Genomic DNA, 25800 nt, shown 5'->3' on the forward strand with positions numbered 1-25800 from the left:
CTAACAGAGCGGACCTAAAATCTGGTCACTTCTGCTAACTATGCCCTTTGGCAAGGGACTAATCTGCCCAAAGGAAGGGGAACCTTTTTCTAATTCATAGAAAGGGGCTGTCTGCTCACCAAGCCACGCGCCCATAGGCCAGACAGGCTTTCCTAAAGGGGCGAGAGTCCTGGGGGGCGGGCAATCCTTCTCCCCATGGGCCCAGCGGGATGGTCTGAAAGGCCAGCCTGCAGACCGGGAGACCTGGGCTCCAGGCACCACTGACGAGGCCCCTTCTGCCTGCTGGCCACTCACCTCTGGCAGGGAAGAGACGGACTCAAAGCTCATGCACTTCTCGGCACTGGTTGGAGACCGGCCGCTGGGCCTCCTGCAGCTTGTGGGGCCTTCAGACTCCCTGCGCCCCTTCCCCTGTGAGCAAAGGGCAGTTGTCAGCTCCTGGGAGCTGACCCCCCTGCATCCCAACGCATGTGGCACCTGCTGAGCCCTAAGGGGGCTGGGCTTTGCTGAGAGCCAGCCCTGGACCTGAGCCAGACCACAGTCAATCTGAGCGCCAGGCCTAGGGATGCAGAAATCCCTGCCAGGCACGCGGCCTCAGCACAGCCCAGCCCCTGACCCTCCCAGCCCCACTCTGTGCTGGCTTGTCCCCCTCTCCACTGCACCCCCTCCCCATTAGTCATGCTCATTGGGCAGCACACTGGTTAGCACCCAGTACTGGGACAGCGCATGCCAGGGGCTCACCAGGGCATGACCGTGAGTGAGGGGTTAAGAAGTGCTGATGTCAGGAGGAAAGGAACAAGGACAGAAGGGTGGGGAGGGTGGAGGGGGGACCTCAGATGGACATGCACATGCCAGGGAACATGCAAGGAGGAGGGGAAATCAAAGAGACACCTCACCATAGCGCCCCGGGAGAAAAGTAAAGCGTTGGCCCGATAGTGCCAGCAGTGGAGGGCGGCCAGCAGGGAGCTGGCAAAGTCGGCTACCTGCTCCGCCACTGCCAAGCTCTCCTCCTCCTCTTCCTCTGAGCCTGGGGGCTCCAGCCCAGACCCCTTCTCGCTGCCTTCATGCCCCGCCAGGTCCTCCAGAGAGACCTGAAAGGCCTGCTCTTCCTCCTCCTCCTGCTCCTGCTCCCGGGCAGCCCCTTCAGCCTCCAGTTGCAGGCCCCGAGTACGGGGGGGTTGCCCAAAGTCCAAGAGAGTGCCAGCACTGCCCGCATGCTATTCAGAGCACAAGACCCCCTCGTGACCAGCCTCTGGGCAACCGCCCCTCCTCCTGCCAGTGGTTGGGGGTGAGGAGGCTTTACACAGAAAGCCACATCTAGATGCCAGCCCCTCGTCTCCATGGGGCCCAGTGAGGATGGTGGGGCGGGGGTTGGTTCTCAAGGGGGAAGCTGGGACCCAGAAAAGCAAGGCAGGACTAGGGCTGGTCAGGAACTTAAGCCCCAGAAAGTCCTGCCTGCTCCAGAGGCAGGGAAATGAAAGAGGATCCAGGTTGGGCGGGCCACCACCAGGGCGCCGGTCCAAGAAAAGGGTATGGAAAGAAGGGTCCCCATGGTGAGGGCCACAGCCTCCGTGACCCTCATGACAGAGCCTGGTGCACAGGAGGTGCTTGGAAAGTATTTGGTGAATGAATGAAGACAATGAGAGCTGAAGGGGCTGGGGGTGGGCTGGGCAGTCCCACCCACCTCTGTCCATCGGTCGCCTTGGCCCACGAGACTTACCTTCATTCCTGCTGCTCTGGCTGCTGTCAACCACCACAGAGTTCCAGCACATGGGTGGAGGGGAGAGGAAGAGAGGGGAGGTTAGCAGGACAAAGGCCTGGGGGCCCCTGGGGAAGACCTCTCTGGGGGATCCTACTCCCAGAACCCTTGCCCGGTCTCCTGGGGTTTGAAAGGAATGACTGAATAGAACAGGAGTCTGGCGGGTGCAGAACAGGGCACATCTGTGCACGTCACTTGTTCCTGCTGTTCCTCAATGAGAGGACGAAAGAGTGTGTGTGGAGGTTAGAGCTCAAGCCTCCTCCCTGGACAGCAAGGGGTGAGGCCCACTTCCTGGGAGGAACAGAGACAGAGTGCCCTCTAAACTGCCCTGGACACCCCATCCGTGGGTCACCTTCCTGCTCCTGCCCTAACGTTTGGTGGGAGTGGCTGTCCAGCCCTCATACGCACCTTTCTCGCTGAGTTGCCTAAGCAGGTGTCTGGTTGGCTCTGAGGAGGAAAGCAAATGGGCAGCCAGTGAGGCCTGGGAGCAGCTGTGCCCAGCCCTGTTCCCACTCCAGTCCATCGCCAGCTCAAAGTCCACTTGGGCTTGGCTCCCTGCGGCCCCAGGGGTTGAAGGAGGCTGCCCCCACACGTACCCATCGGGAAGCAGGGCCAGGGCCACTCCCATCAGCCCCCAGGAGCAGGACTGCCCACAATCCCCGCATCAGCGCACCTCGCCCACAGCCCTCCATCGTGGAGCCATGGCCCGTCGCTCCACCAACTAGCCTCATCTCTGGAGGTCCTGGCTCCACCTCAAGCCCCACCCTCTCCGCAATGAGCCCATCAGCCCAGGCCAAGCCCCCTCACAGCACCCCAGCTGGAAAGCAGAGGTCGCACCGGACTTTCTACGGCCCTTAAGGCCTGGCACCAGGAAGCCTCGCTGCCTGCTGGGGAGTGTTGCCCGGCTGTACGGGGGCTGACCAGACTCTGGGAACAAGATACAAAACACATTCATTAGGTTGATGGTGTCACCACCTTGTACCCCAGCCTTTCTGGGGACAGACCTGAGACAGGCAGGCAGGGATAAGAGGACACGTGTCAAGGGACCTCTCTCTCAAGCCTTGGCCTTGGCCCATACTGTCCTTGTCTAACTGGCGCTAAGTGGGAGGCCCCCTATAGACCTGAGGCCGAAGGACAGTCTTCTGAGGTCTCGTAGCTATTTCCTGGGCAGGGGGGTAAGATCGAAGAACTTTTTTTCTACTGAGATGCACACACACAATCTGGACAATATAAGGAAACATCTAATTGTTTTTAAAGCGAGAAATATAAAACGCTCAACTCTTTCATTTTAAAACAAGTGACAAATGACAATAGCATCCTACTTATCCATACAGTGCAGTTATCTGCCCATCTCAGCCCTCTGGAAATAGAAAGCAGGAAAGGCCCACAGGCAGAGGACTAACCCAGAGGGCCCAGAGAGGGCCCACGTCCTCCCTCTCAGCGACTTCCTGGCCCGCTTTCACACACACTTCTCACAAGTCTGATCAACTGATTTCTAACAGGCAGAAGGGGAAGACGGGACACCGCGGGCAAGCACGCTAAGACAGATGAGAACGCACACTCTTCAGTGTGAAGATGGACACAACACCTCAAAAGCGGGCTGTCTCTACGGCAACCCACAGTCCCCTGCCCCCATCCTGGGGGCCCTGGAGAGTCTAGCAGTTCAAACTCCACAGTAATGCCGTTGTTCTGACTCCAGAAAAATTCAAAGTTCAAAAGCAGTCAGCATCATCCTCTATTTTAAAGGGTCATGGGTATGAAGCATGTTTTAGAAAGATGTCTCTTTCATAATGGTTAAAACTAAAACACAGAAACAAGCACGTAAGCAAAGCCCAACTCTTTTAGAGTTTCCAGGCTAAAACCTCAGCCATGTGGAAACTTAAGCTCTGAAACGGCTCATTTCCTGAGTGCCTTGATAGCTAGTTTGCGTACTGACGGATGACATGTAATATTACTATTACTATCACCACTACTGCCATCCCTCACTGAACACATCCGTGTGCCAGAAGCTTCCAATTTAAAGCTATGGCAGGTTAAAGGGGACTGCTAGAGGGACAAGAAAGGAATTATTGAAGAAAACAGAAGGAAGCTGCGAGGGCCGGAGACTTAGGAAGTAACACCGCCAATCTGGGGCTTTGGCATATAGCACCATGAAATTTTCCAACCATGACAAGTTTGCCTAGGGTTCAAGATCCACTGGGAGCAATACCAAACAAAATAAAACCATAAAGCCTTTCTAGACATCTCCTAGAACACCAAAGTCTATACACCAACCCGTGGGTCATGGCCAGTCGACACTCGACGCACTGCAGAGATCCAAGGGACACTGCTCCCAGTCACCCCAGAATCTTTCTCTCCGGGGTTCTCTAAGACACTTCTCACTCCAACTGCCACCTCATGAATACGTTTGGCAGATACCAAGCTGAAGCCGAATCTATCCCTGGGCCTCAGACTGAAGGGCAGAGTAAAAACAGATGTAGAAAACAGACACCCATCACCACGAGAGCTAAGCATAAAAGCAAGGTCTTCTCTTTTTCACTAGATGATTCACTCCAATAACTCCGAGTACATAGCAGCAAGCCTGTCATGGAAGAAAACCCAGGAGAGGAAAATGGAACTTTTTTCCCTGAGACCCAAAGTAAATATTTCCTGTCTGGGTTTGGTGCCACTTGAAGGCTAACTTGTTTTCCCCACGTCCTGCCTCTGCTGTTCCACAGCTGGGCTGGGGCCCATGCATGATGTCCGAGCGTTACTCCTGGCTGACTCCCAGTATTCCAAGTGGTGAAGGAGGGAGGTTTCAGTTGCAGGGGAGCTAAGAAGAGGTACCCAGGCCTGAGCAAACAAGCCTTCCGAGGGCCCTGGAAAAGGTGGGCTGCCCAAGCCTGGTGGGCAAGAAGGGCCCAAAGGTACCTACATGCAGAGAGGACATCCCACACATGCCCATCCTGCTCTTTCCTAGCATTTCTGGAGAGCTGACAGCCAGCGCCAAACGCTGCTGCAAACAGTCCCCCACCTGGCCCCTCTGCCCACACAGCCCATCCCTTACCAGATTGCCGGCGCCCCTGGGGTACGTGGGTGGACTCCTCGTCCTGGGAGGGCCACGCCTTCTTCAGGCGCTCTGGGCTGTAGCGGTACCGACTGGGATCTGCACCCAGGAGAGACAATCAGGCCTTTGGGATACTTCAGCCTTGGCCTGGACGCTGCCCACCCCCAACCACACCTCCGCTGCCCACTCCAACTCCAGGGGCCACAAACGTCCCAAGCTCCTTTCTCGGCCACTTGGGAGCATCAGGCCCCAAGAGTGCCCAGGTCAGCAGTACTGCACCCCTGGTCTCACAGCAGACCCCAGGCCTTGACAAAAGGAGCTGCCCCATCCTCCTTGCTCCCTGGAATGTAAGTGTCAAGCAAGCTTCCCCAGCATGCAGCCTGACCTAGAGCAAGCAGCTCACAATTCGGGACAAAGCAGGCAGAACGTGTCCACTTACAATAGGAATCCATTTCCAAGATGGCTTCCTTGGCCTGGAAGGGAAGGAAACCCACCAGTTACTCTCTTGCCACATGCCATGCCTCCCTCAGCCCACGGACTCGCTCTTGCTGCTCCAGAACACCCCGCAGTGCTGTGCTGAGGCCTGTGGCATCTGCTGAACTGACTCCCACTGTCCAGCGGATCCAATGTCCAGAGGGTGAGGCCCCGGTAGACCCCCCCACAGCTGGCTCTGAAGGATACCATCTCTCCCTGTACCCCATCAGGAGCTGGGGGTGGGGGTGCCCCCGGAACCAACCTTCTGGGGGATGGTGGTGTGGTGGTTCTCCAGGATGAGCCTCTTGATATGGTGAGTCCAGTTTCGTTTCTCCTCCACTGTTTTGGCCTGGGAGGACCCAAGGGAGAGGGAAAAGGGGTTACCACATGCCTGGAGCCATGCGGCATGAGCCTTGCTTCTGCCGAGCGGGGTGGGGGTGCAAAGAGGGCGCCTGCTGGGGCCTCTGTGCAGCTACCCCGCCTGAGAGGTGCCCACAGTGACCCCCGCCTTCAGAGGGAGACCCTGAGGCTCAGCAGCTAAGCCAGCAGAGGCGCAGGTCTGCCCCAGCCCGAGTGGCCCAGGCCGCTCTCACCTGGATGCTGTACTGCTGTTTGCTGTGCTTGTAGTGGGTGACGGTGAAGCACAGGGAGTCTCGGGTGCTTTCGATCAGCATCAGGGAGGAGCACTGCGACAGGGAGAGGGCCGTCCAGCACAGTGAGGGAAGGGGCAGCGGGCAGGGGAACCGCAAAAGGATGGAGCTGCGTCCACACCGCCCCGGGGCCGGATGAGGAAGGCAAGGAGGGGAGGCTGTGGCCTGGTTACCGGGATGTGACCCTTATAGACAAAGTGGTCGCCCCGCTTCTTGGTGATGAGCAGCGCTTTGTCAAAGAGGAAGAACGTCTTCTCACTGCGCACACGGTGCAAACGGAACGTGCCCTCCAGGACCAGCTCCCCGTAGATGGTCAGGTCCGGCCCCTTCCAGTTGATGAGCAGCGACTGAATCTCCTGCAGCAGAGAAGCCCCAACCCCCAGGGTCAGGCTGCTCATGACCATCCTGGGGACCGCACAAGACCTCAGGAGGCTCCCAGAGATGCAGCCACCACTGAGTCCCCCAAGAGGAGCCCTCTCCGCAGGACAGCAGCCCTCAGCTCACCCCTGCAGGGCAGCCACATGCCCTCTCCCAAGCCCTGCATCGCCCCAGGGCACCTGGAGTCGGACTGCGTGCTCGTGCCTCCTCTTCATGTCATTGATGTACCAGGCCACGCAGGTCATGGTGTCGATGGCATCCTCCACGACCTCGAAGCCATCCTCTTCCTCATCGAAATGCTTGGCAATTTCCTGCATGGGAGACAGGGGCTGAGCCCAGGCTCCAAGGCCCCGCCCCGCCCCAGCCCCCATGTACTCGGGTTACCTGGAGCAGCAGGTGGTACTTCAGGATGCGCTGCACTGGCTTCAGCAGGTAGGAGCCCAAGGGCAGCGAGTGCTGCAGCAGCTGCTGCCGGTCCCGTAAGAACTTGGCCTGCTGCTGGTCCCGCATGCACTCGGTCAGAGCGGCCACAGAGCTGGGAGTGGGGAAGGGGCCGTCACCACCTGAGAAGGTCTACATGGGAGGCGGGGTGCTCCAGACTCACCAAATGGCTCTGCCTCCCATCTCCACCCCAATTACTCACTTGGGGTAGTTGTTGCAATACTGGGTGTAGATATCGAACTCTTGGCTCTAAGGGTACACCAAAAAGAGTGATTTCAGGGAGATTCCCATTTGACTATAAACCCAGGTGAAAACCAAAGGCATGCCCCCGGTCCCCAGAGCAACTCTGCCCCCATTTCCCCGTGTCTGCAGATCCATCTTTGTATCCATCTGTCTAGGACATGCCATCTACCCAGCACCCCCTGGCTCTACCCCAGAATACCCTTCCCATTCCCGACAGGGTACCCAGCACTTCCCCTGGAAAGGAGCCCCCAGGGCTCAGGTGTCCCCTGAAGGTGGGAGTTCCTATCCCACTGAGCCCCCAGCAGAGCTGGACCAGGCAAGGACCTCGCCCTTCTTACCCTTTCCACAAAGCAGCTGGCCACAGCCACAGGGTCACTATTGCAGCTATCCAGGTCTCTGAGTAGCTGGCTGGGTGAGGGAGAGTGGTGATCAGACCTGGGACCGCTGGCAGCCTCCACAGCTACCCACACACCATGCCCCCGCCCACCTCCTCGTGCCCAGATACACAATCAGCCCTGGTGTCATGCCAAAGAGTCGGGGCTTCTACCCTCAAAGCGAGCCCTGCCTAGGGCAGCAACCACAGAAAGCATCCAGCACCACTGCAAAGATGGGGAAAGGAGACCCACGTGCTCAGCAAGCAAGAGAGGGAGGGGACACCAGTACCCACCTCGGGAGGGGATACAGCTCCTCTGCAGGCAGAAGGAGTGAAACACAAATGCAGAGATTAAAGGAGGAAGAAGAAAGAGAGGGGACTTGAAAAAGAACCAAGGCCCCAGTTCAGAAGGATGTGGGAAAAGGAAAGACAGAGTCCCAGCACCGCTTGTTCTTAATGGGGTGCTACAGGACACCCTAGAAATGGTGCTCCCCTTGCTTCCTCCCCCTCAGCTCCCTCTCTTTTCCCAACCTCCCACCACCCAGTCCAGCTCTCCCTCCTAGACTTCTCCAGCTCGCACAGCAGGAAGTCCCTCTGCCCATCTTAAGGAGTCTGGGGTAAGGTTCCTCCGGAACTATCCGCACTACCCCAAGCTCTGCTCCTCCTGATCAGTGCCCTTTCCCTGATCAGGCCCAAGTGGCACACGCCAGATCCGCAAGGAGCCCCTCCGCCCTGAAGCAGCGCCTCGCCAGGCCTTGCTTAGCTTCCCCCCGCCCATCGGGCCTGGCCTGTGCATTCTCCTAACAGGTCAGATCTCCTCTAGGAGCCCTGACTTCCATGAGGTCAGCAGGGAGATAGACAAGAAATTAAGAGATGTGCAAGTGGGGGACAAAGATGAGAGGGACAAAGGGGCCATAAAGGGACAGAGGGAAGAGCATCGTGTGCAAGGGTCCAGCAGTTCCCTGGGAGCCGGGGGGTGGCAGTGCTGGCCCAGGCTGGACCCAACATGCACATGGCCTCAGATGAGCTCCCTGCCTGTCAGGAAGCACATCGGCCCCAGAGCACATGGTCCCACACGTCTTCTCTCCTTCAGGGAGCTAACCATACCTTTGTACAGGGATGGACCACCCTTCCCCACCCTCAGAGATCCAGCTTGGGCCCAAAAGTCCTCGTCCACGAGGCCAAAGACCCCCAGGGTTCCTCCCTAGGCCCCGAGATGGGGCTCACAGGTGGAACATGGTGCATGCCAGGCCCACTCCATACCTGTTCAGTGCGTAGATGTTTTCTATGTTCCCAAAGAGAGCGCTGACTTGTTCTGGCTTCAGCAGCCCAGGTGTGTCAATGATCTTCAAGAGGTAATCCTGCACGGAGACAGGCGTCAGAGCCCAGCCCCTCCTGGCACGATCCTGTCCCCCCAGCCACACCTCATTTCGGTACTGCATTTTACAGCTGCGATTTCACAGACATCACCTACCATACTGGGTTGGATAGCTCCCCCAAAATAATATGCACTTGACACCTCAGAATGTGACCTGATTTGGAAATGGGTCTTTGCAGATGTACCTAGTTTAGGATCTCGAGATGACACCATACTGGATTTAGGGTGGGCTCTAAATCCAATGACTGGTGTTCTTATTAGAGAAGAGGTCACAGAGAGACACAGAGAAGGCCATGGGAAGATGGAGGCAGAGAGGGGGTGATGCAGCTCCAGGCCAAGGAATACCGAGGATGGCCGGGAGCCACCAGAAGCTGGGAGAGAGGCTTGGAACACATTCTCCCTCAGAGCCTCCAGAAGGAACCAACCCTGCCAACATCTTGGCCTCCTACACCAAGACAGACTACATTTCTGCATCTTAAGCCCCCCAGTTTGTGGTATTTGTTACAGCCGCCCTGGAAAACAATACACCTCCCTCTGCATCGGGCAGCTTCCTCAGTGACACCCACACAGCCACCTTCTCCTGTGAACCCTGCACAGTGGGACAGGCTTCGCCTCCATGGCCCTTCTAGGCAGGTACACCTTCACTTTACAATGAGGCACCTGAGGTTCAGGGAGTTACTCACCTGCCCGAGACCCCACAGCTAGGAAACAGAGCAAGGATCTGGGAACAGACTGTCAGGGTCCAGTTTCTTCACCTCCTTCAGTCTCCCCTGAGCACAGGAGCCCTCCCGCCCCCCTTGGCAAGGGGCCTACTCCCCAGGAATGTGCGGGCAGTTCCGCCGGCCTGAGAGAACGATCTGACCCAGAGTCATCCGGTACTGTGAGCAGCCTGCGGCTTCCCCAGGACGGGGGCCGGGAGGCGTCCCCACTACTCCATGGGAAGCACACCTTCTGAAATAAAGGTGCCATGGAGAACTGCCCTTCCCATGTGGAAGTAGGTTTACGCGAGAGAAATGGGCCACCAGGGCCAGGCCAGCCCAGCGAGGACATGAGCAGACGCCCTCCAGGCCTCAGCTCTGAAGCGCCACGGGCCTCACTCACCTCCACGATGCTGCGCAGATCCTGCACGTACATGCGCTCGGTTTCCACGATTTCCCGCACCACGCGGCCCAGGTAACTGAGCTTGTGCGCAGGCGCCGCTGCCGCCCGGCTGTTGAATGGGGATAAGGGTCCCTTCTTGTTCAGCCAGCTGCTGGAGTTGCTGTTGTTGGGGGGATGCCGGCCGCGCGAGGAGCCTGCTTCCCCATTTTCAGCTAAGGCCTCGGGGCCACTGGGCTCCTCCATGGCACCTCGGCTGTCCCGGGACGAGCCCGACGAGGACGCGGTGGAGGTCAGGCTCACCGGCCGCTCCTGGCTGCCGTCCTGGCGGAGGGAGGCAGAGACGGGCATCCTGGCATCGCTGCCTGGCGGGAGCACTCCGGCGAGATTCTGGACAGGAGCGACAAAGGGTCAAACTGAGTCCTCACAGAAAGAGAAAGTAAAAGGGTGGCAGCCAGAGGCAAGGTGGGGGAGGAGCATGGGGAGTTACTGTTTAATGTGTGTAGTTTCAGTTTTACAAGATAATAAAAGTTCTGCGGATAGACTGGTAGTGACAAATGCACAACAATGTGAATGGAATTAATGCCACTGAATCATACACTTAAGACTGGTTAAAACGTCAATTTTATCTTATGTGTATGTTACCACCATTTTAAAGAAACAACTCTGAATGCCCACGAAGTCCCTTCCCTCAGACCCTAGGAGCACCTACAAGGATGCCCAAGTAACCGTCCTTCCTGCGTTCAAAAGCTCCACCTTCATCTTTCCCAGGGTGGAAGAGAGGTGGACCACATCCGGGGCAATAAGGGCTCAGAAACCTGAGGCCTCAGAAAAGCAAAGAGGGCATCTCTGTCGGAGCCCAAGTCGGGGTGCCTTCTGATGGAATCCCAAGTCACTGGCCTCTCAGAGCCTCAGCTGCGCAGCATCTGCCCCAGAGCTGTGTCCTCCCAGGACGCAGCGACCTGCTGTACGCACAGCTCTGAGGTTGGTGCCTGGCACAGGGCAAGGGCTCCACAAACCATCAAAACAGTGATGATAATGGTAGTTGTCAAAAAGCACAAGTGCTGGGCTGGACGGGTGGCTCAGTTAGAGCGCAAGCTCTGGGCAATGGGGCTGCCATTTGATTCCCACATGGGCCAGCGAGCTGCGCCCTCCGCAACTAGAATGAAGTCAATGAGCTGTCGCTCAGCTCCCGGGTGGCCAGATGGCTCAGTTGGTTGGAGCGTGTCTTCCCAACCACAAGGTTGCCGGTTCGACTCCCGCAAGGGATGGTGGGCTGAGCCCCCTGCAACTAACAATGGCAATTGGACCTGGAGCTGAGCTGCGCCCTCCACAACTAAGACTGAAAGGACAACTTGACTTGGAAAAGTCCTGGAAGTACACACTGTTCCCCAATAAAATCCTGTTCCCTTCCCCAATAAAAAAATAAAAAAATAAAAAGCACAACTACTCACCTGTCAGGTCCTGTGCTGGGGACACCAGACAAGAATAGCAAAGATCTGGCTCTTATAATCTAAGAGGACGCACATGCCAGAGAGTAATATTATTCCTGAGATTGCAAAATCTCTGGGGTGCCTGCCAGTGGCTGCACCACAAACCATGAAACCTCATGGATACTGACGGGGCAGGCAGAAGAGATGGTACAAAGGCTGAGGCCACATTAGCCCCTGCCCGTGACTCACCGTGGCTCCTAGGGCACAGGAAATTCCCCAGGGCTGAGCCACCAGTGAGTCTCCCTAAGCTTCTCCCATCATGGCTCAGTCAGGGCAGCACAGCAAACAGGAAGCTGCTCCCAGGTGAGGCAAACACAGCCTCAGGTGGACTTCATTTCCTGAACAGATGGTGGAGCTCACCTGTAGGCCCTCTTGGAGCCGCAAGTCAGGGGAGGGGCTGTAGCCTTTGAGAAGGACAGGGGCACTCTGCACCCCCAACCCCAAGGACCAGGGCTCACCAACACCACTTCCCAGAATATACATTTGATTGCTGTTTCCACGGAAAAAAGTTCCAGAGCATGTCTCCAGCTCCACTGACCCAAAGCCTTCCATCCCTAGTTTTAGGGCTCAAAAGCTACCAGACCACAGAGAGCTATGAGGAGAAGGATCTAGAAGGTGCCATGACTCTAGTAACTGTGAATTTGCCCCCTGGTTTTCTGTGCCTCTGCCCCAACCTGAAACCAGCACCCAGACCTGTGCCCAGCCTCTGGCTTCTGCAAATGTTTTCTCTGCCTGGACATTATTTCCTCTCCATCTATCTCATGCCATACCACCCAACCTGTCTGGCTTATCCCCAACCCTCAGGTCTCAGAATAGAAGCCAAACCTCCCTCTAGAAACCTCCCAGAAACCAAACCTGAGGCACCTTCTGCATAATTAGAGAACCACAGGGTAACGCCTACTCTAGCACTCACTGGTGAGACTGACTAGTTTGAGACCCCTTACCCTACCCTAGACTGTAAGTGGCTTAAGGGCCGAGGCCATGAGTGATATGGCAAATGAATAATGATGGTGAACAAACTGGTGCTTCTACTGAGATAAGTCAGGAGCACAGACCTATTTACCATCCACACTAGCCCAGCAAGGACCCTCTCAGTGCTTCGTCACTTTGTGTCTCAGGTGTGTGTGTGGGGGGGGGGGGGTCACCCCTGAGGTGCACTATGTGAGCCCCTCCCTGTTTGCAGATGAGGACACAGTGGCAGCACTAGGGCCAGTCCTGCATTCCCTCCAGTCAGATGCAACAAAAGGAGGATTAATTAACATTCATCTTGGGGAAACTGAGCATCTAGAGGAGAGCCCCTTGGGAAATGCATCATTACTGCTTTGTCCTCCCTCCTCAAGAGCCTTTAAAATGAACCAGCTAGGCCTTTCTAGAGAACCAGCTGGCAGGGTTCCACCATGTCATTTCAGCACCAAGAAAGACAAAGACCGGTACTCCACCCCAGGCCTTAACCCCCAGCCCTGTGGGACTCTGGTGGCCTTCAAAGCATATTGCAAAGCTAGGGACCCTGCACCTGTCGGTCCCAGCTGGAACCATGGGGCAGGGGATGTACGGCCTAAGACCTTTCCCAGATCAGCCCTGGGGTCAGTCAGCCAGAGGATGCTAAATGGAAAAGGTCCCAGGTCCCAAATGGATTTCACAGCCGGCCAGGCCATAGCCTTAAAATAAAGGATTAGTCACAGCCCATGCCACCCCATACATACTGTCTCCGGAAGATTTATCTCTAAAGGGTACCTTCTGAGGTCACTCTTCGGGGACCCCATGGCAACATAAGCACACTTCACACGCAGAAGCTAAAGCATCTTTTCTACTTGGAGAAATGATCTCCGATTGAACATAGCCATCTGCCTGCAAACCAAGCTACATTTTCAAAGTAGTGCCCCTGCCAAAATCTGGGGCTAAAACTAACCCTAACAGCTAAAATGTTCTAAGTGCTATAGACATAGCAAGCCACTTATATCTCAAAACAACTCTGAGGTAGATACTATTATTGTGCCCATTTTACAGATGCAGAAATGGAGGTCACAAGAGTAGCATGTGGTAGAGCCTGGATTTGAACTCAGGCTCTAGTGCTTATGCTCCCTGCCCCTGCCTCCCTAACAGATTTCACACCAGCCAGGGACACAGGCAAAGGATTAGTCACAGCCCTGGGTGCCAGGGCTTTGCCTCAGCATAAGCCCTAGGGACATACTAAGACTTAAAATTAAAAGATCAGAGTTTTTAATGTGACACTTCATTTGCCCCACAAAGGCCCATGGAGGTAAAAGGCTGAGTGTTAAGATTCCTTCAGGCTATTTCTAGACCTGCTACCATGTGACTTCTGGCCTTTTACCCTCCTGGTTAGAACAACATGGTAAAAATACAGATTCCAGGTCAAAGGATCACAGGTCATGGAGAAGGGGTCGAGCATGAGGTCAGTCTGTAATTCCTCAGATGATGGGCAATGCAGAGCCGTGAGCAGGAGATGCGGGATCACAAGGTTTTCTCTCCCCGGCAGGAAGACTGGGAAAGAATGTAGAGACCCAGGCAGGGAGGGACGAGGAGCAGACGGGGCAGTGAGAGCACAGAAGGCACAGTGCAGGTGGGGACTGAGTAGACACCATTTGACGATGACAGAAAAGAGACACCACACTCAGGGTGAGTGCCTCCTGGTCCTAAAAGCCTGCTCCCGACCATGACGGTGTGCAGTTCAGACTCTCACAGAGACAGCTAAAGAATTAGGTTGGTGCAAAAGTAATTACGGTTCTTGTCAATTATTTTTCACCTTTTAAACCGCAATTACTTTTGCACCAACCTAATAGCTAGCTGCCCACATGCCCCGGGGCAGAGCCAACCTTTCCTTCCTCCCCACTGAGCACTGCCCCAAATTGTAAGATCCACCCCCAGGCCAAGATTAGAACTCAGGTCGTCAAAGTCATCTTGGACAACACGGCGCTGGGGAAGTGGAAGCCTAGAGAAAGAGCTGACAGGGAGGCAGAAGCCGAACCCTCCAGCCAGATCCCATGCCCACCCCATCCTGTGACACCAGGTCTCTAGTTCCCTTAAGTGTCCCCCAGCTGTGCCCTCTCCCCTCTCTCAACATGAATCAATCCAGTTAATCAATCAGTAAATCATTCTTCCCGAAAACTCTCTATCTCAAATCCCAAGCCTGTGAAGCCCTCTTTGACGAGGTTCCAGATCTTTTCCTTTGATGGGCCCAAGAAACTACTCAGACACACACCTTTAAGGGTCCAGGGGGCAGGAGAGGAAGGGAAATCAGTTTGTTTGTTTTTTTAAACTTTCTCTAAACATAACCCCACCGTTACTCCACCCACACTTGTGGAGGTTATTGGCCCCACCTCCCAAGGACCTTCCCTGAATATCCCGAGGAAGGGAGGCAGGCAGGCTTCCGCAGGCCCCTAGGATTCCCAGCACAGATGATGGGCTACGTCCCCATCCTTCTCCCCAGAGGAGAGTGGTGCCTCGGGGCATGCCCCCAATCTGACCCGCACCACTGCCTCCAACAAGAAAGTGACACCACCCAAAACCCATAATAGCCCCCACCCCCACATTCTGTCCTCGGCCTCTTGTCACTGAGGGAACAGGACATGGCTTCCAACCAACTTCAGAAAAAATAGTCTCCCAGGGGCACTCACCTGGAACCTTCTGAAGATGGAGAATCTCTGCTTCTCTGGTCCTGGGGAATCCCCAGGACTCAGCAACATTCCCTACTGGCCCTCCCTCCCCAACCAGTGGGCTGAGAAGGTGGGAGGGGAGAAGGGCCACTTGTTGGTGACCCCCTCTATGTGGGCCAGCACTCTGGAGGCTCCCCAGAAAACATCTCAGTTCAGGGAGGCTGGGTCCAGGTGCGGAGGAGGCTGACGTCATCCTGTCACCCCACACCCAAGAAGTGGAAGCCGACACACCACACCTACTTTAGAGGCGGGCAGGACAGGAGTCAGGGGGTTCCTTCAAAGGCAACTGCTCCAAAGTCCATCAGCCCAAGTGGAGGAAAGAGGAGACGTTCACAAGGCACCTGCCGCAGGCCAAGTACTTCTTCAGGTACTCCAGACTGCCTTCTTTTATCTTTCACCTGCAAACACCTCCCAGACATTCCAAAGGCTCTCCAAACCAGGGCAGCCAGATGGCCTTTGACCTTCCCCAGAACAATCTCCCAACTCCACTGTCAGGAGGGTACCAGCAGGAAGTGACAGAGAAAATCCACAACTTTTCCGCCTTTTCCAGGGCAGGAGCAAGGTGAACCTCCACTGAAATCCTGAACCACTCAGCTGTGTTCTTGCCACAGCTCAGCACCGCCCCACGCCAGGCTGTTTCCCAACCCTGCCCCCAGCAGAAGCCCGGCTCTGGCCCTTGCGCTCCCACTGCTCCCCTCAGGCCCTTCTCTCCGTGAGCACTCCCTGGCCAGCAGGGGGTCACAGAGCTGAGGTCACACCAACAGGAGGGCACCTTTCACAAGCCCAGGCTTTCCCCAGGAGGATCCCTGAGCGGTCTGGCTCTTTGGCCCTTTCCCCAAGCAGTTTCCTCACTCTGGCCCCTCCCTTCCCTCCCCAGAGACTTGGGGGAGGGACTAAGCACCCTAAGAAGGGACAACGGAAGGCTCCCCAGGGAGTGAGTGTGCTCCATGTGAGCAACGTGACTCACAGAGTCTGTGTGAACAGTGTGACCAGGGTTTCTGGGCCACACAAACCCAGGCCAGCTGGCTCAAATTCATTTTCCCTCGGGAAGTCATTCCCCACCCCCCCACCCAAGAACAGCAGGGGGGACACCAAGTGTGGCCGGTTTCCGAAGCAGGACTACAGCTGCTGGGATGGAAAAGGATTTGTTTGCCAATAGAACCCTCTCACCTGAATTCTGGGAGGCAGTCTGAGCCTAAAAACCGAAGTCCAGAAAACTCCCTGCACCTGGCCTTGGAAGGGGAGGAAAGCCCCTGGCATCTTGTTTCAATGGGAAGACCACTTGCCCCCTCACTGTTCCCACTGGCCCACAACCCCAACATATGCTCGTGTCGTTCCTCAAACCTGGACTATGTCCCGGGCCCTCTCTCCCTACACAAATTCTCCTGCAGAAAGGCCTCCCCAACCATTTCCAACCCCTTCAACGCACACACTACACACACTACTGTGGACTGAATGTCCCCCCCTTGCCCAAGAAAATCGTATCGCAAACCCTGGGTATGTGTTAGCTTCTGTGGCAAAAGAGACTCTGAAGATGTGCTCAAGTTAAGGAACGTGAGCTGGGGAGATTAACCTCGATTATCTGGGTGGGCCCGATATAATCACAAGGGTCCTTACAAAAGGGAGGCAGCAGGAATCAGAAGTTGATGTGACAACAAAAGGAGAGGGGCAGAGAGAAAGACTGGAAGATGCTACACTGCTGGCTCTGCAGATGGAGGAAAGGGACCACGAGTCAGAGGAGCTAAGCAGCCGTAGGCAGCAGGGAAAGACAAGAAAACAAATTTCCCCTGGGGCCTCCAAAAGAACACAGCCCTGGGGACTCAGGCTAACTTCTGACGGCCAGAACTGTGACATCAGAAATGTATATTGTTTTGAGCCACTGAGTTTGTGGAGCTTGTTACAGCAGCTGGAAGACACTAATACTAAACACTTCTTTAAATTCTAATTAATTATTTAAATTCTAATGGCCCTGAGTAGCTCTGAAAACACTTGGCCTTAGGGGTTCGTATGTGCAAGCTTTTCTCCTAGACTAAACAGTAAAACTCAGTGGGCCTTCTCTCCCATACTCTTCCTTCAACCTCAGAGGGCAATACACACACTAGGTGCTCAGTAAATGCCTGCGGAAGGACTGCAGCACTGTGCCTGGAGCACCTCTCACCACTCCCTCATCAGGTGAAAACTAAACGGGGGCAGAAGTCAAGACCACAGCCAGTGCCTCCGAGACCAGTGGGTTTCCACATTAGTCACTGCCAGCAAGTTTCCAACCAGCCAAGAGGCACCCAAGAGTGGTGACTGCTCATTCACCCCACCAGTGCCATCCTACTTGGCCCCAGACGAAGGCCTAGAACAGGGGAACAGTTCCCTGCCATGCCACATATTAAGTGACCAGCCATAAAAAACTGGGAGGAGAGGGAAAGTGGCCAATGGACCACTTTGGAGCTCAGATAAGGAACTACAGTAAGTTCCCTCTACAAATATGCCAGAAAAAAACAGTCCAGCAGAAGGTTTTACATGGACACATACTAAATGCAAATGAGAACGATTACTGTTGATTAGAAATTGCTATTGCTCACAGCCAGGATAGGTCAACTTGGCTCCCAGCACTACTTGTCATTAAGCAGGGAAAAGACACAATGTCCCCAGAAGATGGAGCAGACAAAAGAAGGTGCTAGATGTCTCAGACAGATTCAATGTTCCCAGAGACCTCACCTCTCTCTTTTCTCGGTCAAAAAGGCTCACAGGACCACCTCTCCTTATCAGCAAAATTCAGGGACCCAGACCTGCCACTTAGCTATCTTGTTGCCTCCACTGTAGGGGCTGCTCTAGGCTGGGGTGGCGGTAGGAGGAAACAGGAGTTACAATGACTACTGCATCAGGTTCAAAGGCACTGGAGAATCTCCCTGGGGACCAAGTGGGAACAGAAAGGCCCATTAGGTCCCCCTGAGTTCTCAGCAGAGGAGGAGCTATGCTAATACCCAAGCATGTGTGTGCACGTGAGTCCACAGAGCCCAGAGGTTAAATGCGCTAAATGGATGCACAGCTTTTGGAGTCAAGTAGACCCAGCTTGAACCCCAGCTCCTCCACGCTACTGGTTGGATTTGTCCTTGGGTAAATCACTTGACCTCACCAAGCTTCAAGTTTCTCATTTGCAAAACGAGCACAGCAATAGTAACAACCCCAAGGCTGAGATACAAGTAAAGCAATTTGTACATCTGACACAGTGAGACCACCATAAATGGTAGCAAGGATGATGATGATGGAGAACTTATTATTTGTCCCACAGGCTAACAAGACAAGAGGTTTTGTATGATTTGTGCCTAAAATGTTGACCCACATCTCAAATTAACAACAAAGATATATGTTAAACTCGGGAAACCAACATGGCCTAAGCCTCCACTACCAACCATCCATCATCTGTGATCCCAACATCACTTCAGGCCATGTTCTTCTAAGTACAGATATAAAGCATTTCAGCTGGAAAGGAAAAACACTCTGCTATCCACACCCAACACAAGGTCAAACCAGAAGATGAAGTATAACTGAGTCAGGGTCCTTTGCTGTAGCAGGCAGGGCACACTCCTCAGGGCTCCACTGGGACAGGTGGCGTGTACTGCTAGGAACTGGAGAGGAACAGAGCCATGGGGGACAACAGGCCTAAGCCAGAACAGACTTCCAGGTAATGTGAGGTGGCAAAAGCACAAATAGGTGATCAATAAAAACCATCCTGGACACTGGTCCTTGGGTTTTAAAGAAAAGACAAAACTCAGCTTCAGAGTGGACATGTGAACAGCTAGGACATAAGACAAAGATGCAATGTCCTGGGAAAAGCCCTGGGTTCACTCATTTTCTAAGTCACAGGGAATAATATCAAAGAGGGGAAAGCAGCAGATGTGTATGCATGAGCCCAGGGTCTCGAGCCAGCACCGCTCAAAACCAGTCCTAGCTCTGCTCCTACCGAGCTGGATCTAAGGAGCAAGGCAGGGAGCGCTTTGTGACGTAATGCCTGCCCTCTTTTGGGATAACACTATTGCATATAACATTTCCGCCGCAGTCATAGGCTTCAGAGTTCACTGGGCAAGTATTTTCAAGCACCTGCTTTGCACAGAGACATTGTGGCAGCCTTGTGGGAGATACCAAGATAAATCACACACAGAACCCATTCCCAAGAGCTGATATTCTATCAGGAGGAACAAGGCAAGTGCATCAATAACAAAAGGAGGCAGCGTGGTGGTGTGAGCAGCATGGAAGTTCAAGACTGCCTGCATTTGGAGCAACACTTCAGAGCGTGATGCCTGTTAGGCCCTGGGGATACTGAAACAAATAAGACATTGTCCCTGTCTTTGAGGAACTGAATTCTAGAAGGAAAAAAAGCCCCGTAAATAGATTATCCACAAAGCAGTGCCTTGAATGCTGGTACAGAAGTAGGAACACATAAACTGTTAAGAGTAGCTAGTGCTGCCTAAGGGACGGGGCAGATTTAAAGGAGGTGACACGTTAGCTGAGTCCTGCATGAGGAGTGAGCTTCTGCCAGGGAAAGTTGAGTCCCGAAAGGACACAGACCCCCACCCCACCCCAAGGAGCTGGACAGCTGGCAGCACGAGGCTGGAAGGCAGGCCGAGGACAGACTGAAGGAATCGGCAATGGCTTTGTGGGAAAGGACACACCTGAGCCAGGCCTGCAGACAACCACCCAGACAGGTGGAGACGGGGCTCTACAAGGTAAACTGCCATGTGGGGCTATGGCAGGACGCAGCCATATAACCAGAGTGCTCAAGAAGAACCCAGAAACCCAAGAGAGTGCTGGCTATTCAGAGAGCTTCAAGGAGGAGAAAGAGAGACGTAGGGAGCCCCTGCTAGAAAGAAGATGAGACCTGATTCCAACTTCTCTGAAGGGGAGACAAATGAAGTCCCAAATAAACATGACTCTGTCAAGCTACATGTGAATTAAATTCTTCTAAAAAAAGGACAAGAACACCTACTCTAGAAAACTGAGACCAGGGCTTAAGCGCAAGGGAATCTCTCACTGGAGTTTCAGGCCAGTAAGTCCCACTGGGCTGGGGGAGGGGTCAGTGTACATCTTACCACCTGAGGGGTTTTCCGTTCCCTAAATTCTCACTTTCCCTCCCCAAGCAAGTTAGAGTTAGGGGGCAAGGCTGCCAGCAGGATGGCTCCCCCAAACGCAACTTCCTCTCCAATTCCAAGCATGAGCATCCAGGCCCAGAAGTGTGTAAATGTGAGCTGCCCCATTTTGTGAACTGTTTCAATTGGTCAAATGCCCTGGCCCTCCCCATCCCTCGGACAGGACAGCAAGAGAAGAGCTCCAGCGAACACCCCTCACTGTGCTGGACGCTGACCTTTGTTGGGCCTGGCGCCTGACCAACACAAGTTAGAAATGTCCAAGGCACACCTTACAGACTCACAGAACAAGGTTAATTCTCAAAGGCAGCCAGCCCTTCAGACAGCAGGGCCTCCTGCACTTCCCCTCACAGCTCCCTGTCTCACAGAGCCCAGGAGGGCCCCTCTCTAACCCACAGCACCTGCCCCGCCCCCACCCTCAGGTCCCTGCCTTTCCTTCTAAGGGGCCTCACGAGGGAGGCCCAGGAAACTCATCCAACCAGTTCCCAGGTGGGAGGAGAGGAGCTTTTTCCCCAGGCTGAGAGGTTACACAGACCAGAATGGACAGGAGGGGCAGCTGTCACCAAAGCCCAGATTCTGGGGTGAGGGGGTACCCATGCCATGTAGTAGCTTGGCTCAGGCAGCAGTGTCCTGCTCCTGGAAAAGCAAGGCTTTGATTCAAGGCTGAAAGACATCACCAAGTCAAGGTCTGCTGCCCCCGACCTCCTTGCCCCTGCCCCCCCGCCAGAGCACTGGAAGTGTGGGGGCACTGCCCATGGCTGGTGGTGCCCATCAGGGACAAGACAGGGTAGGGGAGAACTTCCTTTCACGTGCTCCACCTGCCACTACTTGGTTTTATCAAAAATAACCACCCTCTGTGCGTGCTGGATGCCTCCAGGAATGGCCTCTTCTCTAACCACCCAAATCTGAATGTTCAGAGATCAGAAGACCCTCCACAACTCCCCAAGCAGAGCCATTTGCAGTCACCTCCAAAAGGAACACAGGACTGTTCTGCTCTCACCCTGCCATGATGGACAAATCCACTTAAAGAAGCCAAGCAGGATAAAAAAGACCAGCTGGCCTATACCTGCACCTGTGAGGACCTCAGTTTCTGAACCCCCAAGGGAGAAACCTACCTTTTGCCCCAAAGCCTGTGGCTGGCCAGGTTTCTTAGGGGAGTCTGGCAAGACTCGGAGGCTTGGAGTTGAGGGAGTTGAGAGAGTCGTGGTCATGCCCCACTCGCACCCCTGGCCTGGCCCCAGCTGGGTACCTAGTGCTTTTCTCAAAAGGGCTCCCATCTGAGCATGGAGAAGGCCGCATTCTTCCACAACGGCAGATGAGCAGTTAACAGGCTTGGGGCAAGCAGAGCAGCGAGCTGCCACCAACGGCCTGGGGACTTAAAGTGCCCGGCCTCCTGCAAAACCTCTCCAATAAATGTCCTATTCAGAACCAGTTCCGCGTGTGGGTCATTCTTTCTGCATTTCTATCATTCCTGATTCCTGGGAGGCCCCTTACAGAGGAAATGCAGCTTCCCACCCGAATTCAGCAGGTCCCTGCTGGATGGGGACCCAGAACACAGCCAGACAGGTGAGTGCCACACGGCTAAGGACGTGCAAACATCTCTGGCAATTAAACACGGGACACTAACTGCAGGAAGTCAAATACTAAAGACGCACGAACAAAGCCAGATCATTCACCAGCACAACAATACTCCATTTATGCGGCTCCTCCCCCACCCAGGCCCTCCAAGCCTGAGGATATTAACCCTTCGGTCCTTAACAACAGCCAGGGACTGAGGGGGGCAGGTGAGCAACAAGTATTATTATCCCTGTTTTACAGATCAGGAAACTGAGGCATAAGTGATTCCCAAGATGCCAGACTGGAATAATATCAACCAGCGGTTTATTAGGGTGTACCAGGCGCTTTGCTAAACACATTCTTTATATGTAATCTCCTTACAACCCTACGATCCAGAGCTTTTTATTTTCTCACTTACCCAGGACTGTACAGTGAGATAAGAAGGAAATCCGGGGTTTGCTGGAATCCAAGCTTCCCGTGCTTTTTCACCATTCCCCAACACCGGTTCCCTTGTGGCCCAAGAGACAGAGCCAAAAATGGAATGCAAAAGTGCTGTCCCGCAGCCCCCTTATAATAATGCCCTAGAATAGTTTTGCCCTTTTACTAGTAACACTGTGCTCCTATACTGTAGTAACAAGTTCCTACACTGTGGGGCAGTCTCAGAAAGAGGCCAAAATGGAATCACCCAGGAATTCATAACTCACCCATATATGCCTCCACAAACCACTTATGTGACAGTATAAGATAACCCGGGACAAGCATACAGGCTGCTTTTCTCCACCTGTGGAGGCACTAATCTGTCAGGGACTCAGTGAGTGGCAAGTATCCTGTTTTCTGTGAGTGCCCTGTCTTCAAATCAACTACAGCCTTATAAAGGAAAGGACCAGATCTTCCTGGGATTTTGTACCATTATCCTCCAGGTCTTCCAGAATTCAGATCCCTACTACTGATTTTGGCAGCTGTAGAAACATGCTGGAAGAAGGCTAAAGAACACAAGATGATGGATGGCATTTTGCGGGCTTTTATGATGCTAGAAAAAGACATCCCCGGTGGAGGTACAGAAAAAGGTTTGGGAATGGACGGCCAAACTGTTCACCTCTTCTCTGTTGCCCGAAAGCTTCAGAACTGGGGCTGAGATGACTTCCTGTCTGAAACAGGATTACTCAAACTCACTCATATTTATTGGCAGTATAAACCATAAGCCAGGTGCTGAGGACACAGAGATGAATAAGAGAAATCCTTGCTATGATGGAGCTTACAGTCCAGTGGGGAAGAAGGCCAAAAAAGGTAGACAAATAAGCTAAGAGAATGTGACTGGAGGCTGGGGACTTGGTCAGGTGGGGAGGCCTGCGAAGGCTCTGAACAGGTGACTCTTGAGCAGAGACCTATATGATGAGAAGCAGCCAGACAGACAAAGTGCTGGAGGAAGAACTTTCCAACAATCTTTTCCTCAGCCACACACCCACACATTTGGTATGTCCTAGACCTCACCACCACCAATAAGGGCCGAGTGCCAAGACATCTTGCTTTTAAGCAATCCACTCTGTGAGACCACTGAAGAGTTCAGTATAAAAAAATTATAAACCACACAACGAGAAAAAACACCACAAGGGAGTCATAAGACGAAATAAATTGGTACTCTAGGAGCTAGAAAAGAAAAATCTGGAAAGAAAAAAAAAAAAACTTTGAAAAAGTACTAACTAGAAATGAGATATATGATATTGGAATTTAAAACCCAATAGGTAGGTTCAACAGAAAATTAAACACAGCTAAGGAAAAAATTAGTGAAATGGGGGGAAAAAAACTGAAGAAATCTTGAATTGAGTGCAAAGAGTTATGATAGAAAATATGAACATCAAGAGACACAGAGGTCCACAGAGTTCCATAAAAAGAAAAAGGAAAGAATGAGGCAAAGGCAATTTTCAATGATAAAATATATGTGAATTTTCCAGAACTGAAGATAGGCTCATCCTCAGATTGAAGGCATACCCAAGTTAAATTTAAAAGAAGTTCACATTTAGTTGTATTATACATACTATAAATGTAGACCACCAAAGCCAAAAAATACTATCTTAAAGGATTTTAAAGAAACAACAAAACAACTATATGCCAATGAATTATAACTCAGATGAAACAGACAAATTCCTAAATGACACAAACCCAATGACTGACTCAGGAAGAAATGGAAAATCTGAAGATACCTGTTAACAAGTAAAGAGACTGAATTAATAATTTTAAAAATTAAAAAAAAAAAGAAAAGCTCCCAGAACTATATGGCTTCACTGGTGAATTCGACCAAACATTTAAAGAAAAATTAACACCCATTCTTCATAAACTCTTCCCAAAAATAGAAGAGGAAAGAACTCATTCTATGAGGCTATATTAATTACCCTGATATCAAAACCAGACAAAATATCGCAAGAAAAGAAAGCTACAGTCCAATATCCATTATAAATATAGCTGTAAAACCCCTCAACAAAATACTAACAAATTGAATCAGCAACATAAAAAGGAGTATACACTATGACCATGTGGATTTATCCCAGAAATACAAGGCTGGGTTAACATCTGAAAATCAATTAATATAATTCCAGGTATTAATAAAGTACAACAACTACCTGATCATTTCAATAAACCCAGAAAAAAACTCTGACAAAATCTAACACCCTCCCATGATAAAAACACCACACAAACTAGGAATAGAAGGGAACATACCTAACCTTATAAAGAGCAGCTACAAAAAACCCACAGATTATTTCATTCTTAATGGAAAAAGCTGAATGCTTTCCCCTTAAGATTAGGAACAAGATGAGTGAGGATGTCCCCTTCATGACACTTCTATTCAACATTGTACTGGAGTTCTAGCCAGGGCAATTAGGCCAGAAAAAGACATCTAGATCAAAAAGGAAGAAGTAAAACTGTCTCTCTTCATAGATGACATGATCATATATAGAGAAAATCCTAAAGAATCCACTACAAACTATTAAAACTGACAAGAGTTCAGCAAGATGGCAGGATACAAGAGCAATACAAAAAAAAAATCAAGTCTATTCTTATACACTAGCAGTGAACAACCCAAAAATGAAATTAAGAAACAAACAATTCCATTTATAATAGCAGCAAAAAGCATAAAATACTTTGGAATATATTTAACAAAAGAAATGCAAGATGTGTATTGGAAACCACAAAACACTGTTGAAAGAAATTAAAGAAGACCTGAATAAATGGAAGGACATACCGTGTTCATGGATCAAAACAATTTACATTCTTAAATTTGACAATACTCACGAAATTGACCTACAGACTCAATCAAAATTCCAGGTGGCATTTTTGCAGAAATTGACAAGCTGATCCTAAAATTCATATGGAAAAGCAAGGGATTGAGAACAGCCAAAATGGGAAAAAAACTGAACAGACGTTTCTCTAAAGAAGATATATGAATGGCCAATAAGCACATGAAAAGATGTTCAACATAATCAATCATGAGGGAAATGCAAATAAAAACCATAATTAATACCACATCATACCTATTAGGATGGCTAACATCAAAACGATGTTCAGTAACAAGTGTTAGTGAAGATGTGGAGAAATTAGAACACTTATACGTTGCTGGTAAGAATGTAAAATAGTGTAGCCTATTTGTAAAACAATTTAGCAGTTCCTCAAAAAGTTAAACATAGAGTTACCATATGACCCAGCCATTCATTCCCCTAGGTATATACCTAAGAGAACTGAAAACATGTCTACACAAGAAGTTGTACACACTGTTCATATCGGCATTATTCATAAAGGCCCCAAAGTGGAAACGGCTCAAATGCCCATCAACTGATAAATGGATAAACAAAATGCAGTATACCCATACAATGGAATATTTTTTGGCAATAAAAAAAGAATGAGGAACAAATAACATGCCACAACATGGAAACTCGAAAACATTATGCTAAGTGAAACAAGCTAGTCATAATAGACTACATATTGCATGGATTAATTTGTGTGAAATGTTCAGAATAGCCAAATCCATAGTGCTAGAAAATAGATTAGTGGTTGCCTAGGGCTAGGAGAAATGAGAAATGATTGCTAAAGGGTACAGAGTTTCTTTAGGGG

General features: G+C 52.1%; 1 protein-coding gene across 21 annotated transcripts in view; it reads right to left on the minus strand.

The window, feature by feature from the left end:
- The window catches only part of PLEKHG3 (pleckstrin homology and RhoGEF domain containing G3), a 64383-nt gene that overhangs the window by 4621 nt on the left and 33962 nt on the right, over positions 1 to 25800 (minus strand). For 4 of the 21 annotated variants that reach the window (XM_019733323.2, XM_019733324.2, XM_074327365.1 and 1 more), the window contains exons 2-17: positions 9841 to 10227; positions 8625 to 8722; positions 7327 to 7396; positions 6948 to 6994; positions 6689 to 6839; positions 6484 to 6615; positions 6100 to 6282; positions 5870 to 5962; positions 5539 to 5625; positions 5242 to 5275; positions 4803 to 4901; positions 2594 to 2683; positions 2165 to 2203; positions 1718 to 1740; positions 894 to 1214; positions 295 to 408 (exon numbers count right to left, since the gene is read on the minus strand). In XM_019733323.2, coding sequence (XP_019588882.2) covers positions 295 to 408; positions 894 to 1214; positions 1718 to 1740; positions 2165 to 2203; positions 2594 to 2683; positions 4803 to 4901; positions 5242 to 5275; positions 5539 to 5625; positions 5870 to 5962; positions 6100 to 6282; positions 6484 to 6615; positions 6689 to 6839; positions 6948 to 6994; positions 7327 to 7396; positions 8625 to 8722; positions 9841 to 10188 — 1929 coding nt within the window. In that variant the 5' untranslated portion in view covers positions 10189 to 10227. Of the gene's footprint in view, positions 1 to 294; positions 409 to 893; positions 1215 to 1717; positions 1741 to 2164; positions 2204 to 2593; positions 2684 to 4802; positions 4902 to 5241; positions 5276 to 5538; positions 5626 to 5869; positions 5963 to 6099; positions 6283 to 6483; positions 6616 to 6688; positions 6840 to 6947; positions 6995 to 7326; positions 7397 to 8624; positions 8723 to 9840; positions 10228 to 14965; positions 15146 to 15244; positions 15368 to 21254; positions 21490 to 25800 lie in introns of those variants that run through there. The other 17 variants (XM_019733320.2, XM_019733316.2, XM_019733317.2 and 14 more) reach the window with 17 other exon arrangements.

Source organism: Rhinolophus sinicus, linkage group LG03 (assembly GCF_036562045.2).
Source record: "Rhinolophus sinicus isolate RSC01 linkage group LG03, ASM3656204v1, whole genome shotgun sequence".
Classification (NCBI taxonomy): Eukaryota; Metazoa; Chordata; class Mammalia; order Chiroptera; family Rhinolophidae; genus Rhinolophus; species Rhinolophus sinicus.